The sequence below is a fragment of the Erithacus rubecula genome, assembly GCF_903797595.1.
Source record: "Erithacus rubecula genome assembly, contig: scaffold_225_arrow_ctg1, whole genome shotgun sequence".
In the NCBI taxonomy this organism is placed as follows: domain Eukaryota; kingdom Metazoa; phylum Chordata; class Aves; order Passeriformes; family Muscicapidae; genus Erithacus; species Erithacus rubecula.
In genome coordinates, this window is record NW_027636094.1 from 116,201 (window position 1) to 120,922 (window position 4,722).

Below are 4,722 nucleotides of genomic sequence, written 5' to 3' on the forward strand. Positions count from 1 at the left end.
GGATCCTAAATCTCTGGCTCAGAGAAATGATGAATTTGAGCCAGCAACTCAGCAGCAAAACCAAAAACTCAAAAATAAAAAGCTTTTACAAATTACAACCAAAGTATGAGAAGATAATTTGAAAGGATTCTAAAGAATATTTTCTTTAGAATTGGCTCAAATAATTTGTTCCCACCTTGTCAAAATCTTCTTTCAACAAGTCAGAATTCCCAGAGTGCAGCGATGTCCAACAGCAGCTCCATCAGCCACTTCCTCCTGCTGGCACTGGCAGACACGCGGCAGCTGCAGCTCCTGCACTTCTGCCTCTTCCTGGGCATCTCCCTGGCTTCCCTCCTGGCCAATGGCCTCATCATCAGCGCCGTAGCCTGCGACCACCACCTGCACACCCCCATGTTCTTCTTCCTGCTCAACCTGGCCCTCACTGACCTGGGCTGCATCTGCACCACTGTGCCCAAAGCCATGCACAATTCCCTCTGGGACACCAGGAACATCTCCTACGAAGGATGTGTTGTTCAGGTGTTTTTCTTTGTGGTTTTCATTGGATCAGAGTTTTCCCTCCTGACCATCATGTGCTACGACCGCTACGTGTCCATCTGCAAACCCCTGCACTATGGGACCCTCCTGGGCAGCAGAGCTTGTGCCCACATGGCAGCAGCTGCCTGGACCAGTGGCTTTCTCAATGCTCTGCTGCACACAGTCAATACATTTTCCCTGCCCCTGTGCCATGGCAATGCCCTTGGCCAGTTCTTCTGTGAAATCCCCCAGATCCTCAAACTCTCCTGCTCACACTCAAACTTCAGGGAACTTGGGCTTCTTGCTGTTAGTGCCTGTTTAGGATTTGGCTGTTTTGTGTTCATTGTTTTCTCCTATGTGCAGATCTTCAGGGCAGTGCTGATAATCCCCTCTGAGCAGGGACGGCACAAAGCCTTTTCCACCTGCCTCCCTCACCTGGCCGTGGTCTCCCTGTTTATCAGCACCAGCATATTCACCTACTTGAAGGCACCCTCTGTCTCCTCCCCATCCCTGGATCTGGCCCTGTCAGTTCTGTATTCGGTGGTGCCTCCAGCCCTGAACCCCCTCATCTACAGCCTGAGGAACCAGGAGTTCAAGGATGTCCTGAGGAAAATTATCGTGAACAGTTTTCATAAGGAATAAACCACCATTCTGCTGTATAACTCTTCCGGTGTTACTCAGTAATGCCCACTCTGTGTCTTGCGGGGTTTTTTGCTGTCACAGGTTTTATATTTTTGAGAATTTGTTAACTGTGAAATTTTTATCTGTACCTTTTTTACTTCACTATTCACATTCCTAGTGTGAACAACAGGCTATATAACCCAGGGATTGTACTACATATGTTCTTACACAAAGTAAAGAACTCAGTATTGCCGTGTTTGCCTGACATCTTTCCTCTCTGGCTGCTCTGGAGCTGCAGGGTCTGTTCCTCTGGGAATATCTAGGGTGAAAAGGGATGCTCACTGCTAGGCAGCCCCAGGGCTTCTGCTCCATAACCTCCTCTTCCTTCACTTCCACACTCACCTTCAGAGCCCCTGTGTTGGTTTAAGGCCTCAGGGCTCTCTCACTTCTCTCCCAGTCCTGCTGTTGCCATTTGATATAATAAATCGTATTAAAGTAATAATAAACCTTAGTAATCGACATTAGTTGACATTAGTAGTAGTTATGCTAAGGCTTGGTAGGCCGCATGTAACCGGCAGATGAACTTTATAGCAAATTTTGTAATGCAAGCAGTATAGTTGTGAAATAATTACTTATCTTAAGGAGTGTATCCATTTATCTAAAGAATGCACCTTTTGGCAGAATCTTAAATATCAGAGAGATTATGGTACCAGGTATCAAAAATGTGGTAAGAATCTGTTAAGATGAAGAAATCATGTAAAGAAGCATATAAAAACCCTGTGAATTTTCTGACAAATGGGGCTCTGTCTCTGGACGCTAGTTCACAGGCTCCCGGGCCCTCATTAAAGCACCGCATAAACGACTTCGGTTGTTTGTGTTTTCTTCGGATCGGGCAACACTGCTGTGTGACTGTGCAGGGACAGGCCATGGACTCTGCACAGCATTTTCATCATGCAAGGGCATCTCCCTAGTGCAGGGCCTGAAAACTTCAATCTCCTTCCCAGTTTGCTCTCAAGGATGTTCCCAACACAGCGCCCTGGAGAGGAGAACAGCAGTGGCAGCCAAAGTGTGGCAGTGTTCAGAGTGGGGTTGTACCAGCAGTGCCCTTGCAAGGCCAGCATTTCTTCCAGCAGTGCCTCTCACCCTAGGGCACAGAGGTTGTTCTTCCCTGCCTGGAGGGACATCAAATGACCGGTCAGGAGTCTGTGTTTGCAGTGCAGGGACATTTCACAGCCCTGAACATCCCGTGTGTGTGTGAGGGAACATAAACCCAGTGAGCACAAACACCTTCAGCTGGTGCTGGAGTTTCCGGAGATTAATGTCTCCTGGGAACCCCTAGATGCAGGGCTGGGATGAGCTCCTGTGCCCAGAGTTCCCGGTGCCTTTTCCTCTGGCCATAAGAGACCTCAGGCAGGGGCAGGGCAGGGTGACATCTGCAGGGCTGAGGTCCCATCCAGGCTCTGGCAGTGGCAGCAGAGCCCTGGAAGCCCCTGTCCCTTCTGCTATGAACTGTGTGTGTGTGTGTGTGCCAGGAAAGGACTCGTGTCCCTGGACACCCCTGGGGCTGTGAGCAGGGCAAGAGCTCAGGGATGGGCACCTGACAGAGCCCTGACATTTTCTGGGGGTGCCCATAAGAGCAGAGTTGGGCAAGGTGGCTGTGGTTAAACCCCTCTGGGCATCCAGTGACAACAGAGTGTCTCTGTCACTGTCTCTCCTTACTCAGAAAACAGGAGAAAATAAGGTGAACAGTTGTGGGTCACCATAAAGAGAGATTAATGTTAAGGGGACTAAAAAGCAGAGGCCAAATGCAGAAGCAATGAAGACAATGGAGAGACAAGAATTCAGCATGTGTAGTGGTTGCTCTGGAAGACAAATGTATAAATACAGAAAACCCAGAGGCCCTCTTGTCCCCCTCATTTCCCTGCTGATCGGGATATCCCATGGATTGGAGGATCCCTTGGGTCAGTCCAGCCCAGCTGTCCCATCCCTGTGTCCCCAAGAACATTTGCTCACCCCCAGCCCATTGGTTTAGGGGTTGGAGAGACACCTCATGTGGGGCCAGCCCTGCTCAGGAATCCTTCATGATCCCAGGGACTGCAGGTTTTTCAAAGGACTTTGGGTTTTGCTTTTGCCTTGGAGTCTCTGAGAGCTTTGTGCAACCAGGGCCACCAATTATCTCCTCCAAGGAGTTCAGGAAGAACTTCTGTTGGTGATGAACCTCAGTGGGACTGACACTGAAACTGTATGAAAAACAGAAACTCCCCAACATCTACTCAGTGCTGGAGAATTAAGGCATTACTTTATTCTGGCCAGGATGTTATTGTGGCCTGCATGTGCAATAGAAATAATTTCACCCACTCGTACCTGTTTTGTGCAGTGAAAATCATTCCACCACACATGTTTTTTTTACTAGGCTTTTCACATATTTATACAGACAAAACCCAAAGAAATTCATGTTACATTGAAGAAATTAATTGATCTAAATTCTTAGTATTTGATCTCCTGTTGGTTATTGATCCCTTTGCTTTTGATGTGAATTAGGCCCTCATTCTTTGATTGTCTTACCAATCTTTTCCCAGACCAGGTGTCTCCAACCACACTGCAGGTGATGTTTGTCAATGCTTGTTTACCTCCTGTGTATCTTCTGGTTACTCCCAGTCTGTAGATGTTGAACTCATCAGGCCTCACCCAGCCTTGGTGAACAGAGTCTTTTGAAGAGAAGCTTCAACTGCCCATCTCCTGGGCAAAGGCAAACAAACCCCTGACTGAAGTTATATTTAAAAACCCTAAAAGTTATATCATTTGCAACAATTCCATTAGGTTCAGTGTCACATGCTCTCCTTGGATCCATGAGGCCCCACAGTACCACAACTGTCCCTTGATTCCAAGAAGCCCTGCAGTGTCACAAAGGTCTCTACAATTACATGAGTCCCCGCAGTGTGACAAGCCCCCTTAGTTCCATGTGTCCCACACTGTTACATGACTCCTTAGTACCATGGGGTCCTGTAGTGTCACAATGATCTCCTTGGTTCCATGGTGCCACAGTTGCCACAATTTCCATGGTACCACAACTGTTCCTTGGTCCCATGAGGCCCCACAGTGTCACAATGGCCCCTTGCTGCCATGACACTGTGTAATGTCACAGTTGTCTCCATGATTCCATGCTGCCCTGCAGTGTCACAATGCACCATTGGTCAATGAGGCTCCAGTGTCACCATGGCCACTTGATTCCATGGACCCTCACTGTGTCACTGTGGTCCCCTTGGTCCACAAGGCTCTGAAGTTCCACAATGGCTCTTTGGTTCCATGAGATTTGGTACAGTCACAATTCACTCCTTGGTTCCATGAGGTCCTGCTGTGTCACAGTGTCCACGATTCCATGAGTTTCCATGGAGGCACCAAGGTGTCCTTGGATCTGCAGTATCTCAATGATCTCCTTGGTACCATCCTGCCCTAATGTCTCAGTGGCTTTTTGGTTTCAAGATTTTCCACAGTGCCACAAGGGTCTCCTTGGTGCCATGAGGATACAGAAATTCCACATAAACATTGAGCAATGCCTGACTAACACACCCATGAACATCTGTCTCC

At 48.2% G+C, this 4,722-nt stretch overlaps 1 protein-coding gene across 1 annotated transcript; it reads left to right on the forward strand.

Moving 5' to 3' along the window:
* Positions 1-222: 222 nt before the first annotated feature.
* LOC306815774 (olfactory receptor 14J1-like) lies at positions 223-1,155 on the forward strand (the record flags this gene model as incomplete). The annotated part of the gene is made up of 1 exon (XM_079332324.1): positions 223-1,155. The coding sequence occupies one exon, from the start codon at positions 223-225 to the stop codon at positions 1,153-1,155; it is 933 nt and encodes a 310-aa protein (XP_079188450.1).
* Positions 1,156-4,722: the final 3,567 nt, after the last annotated feature.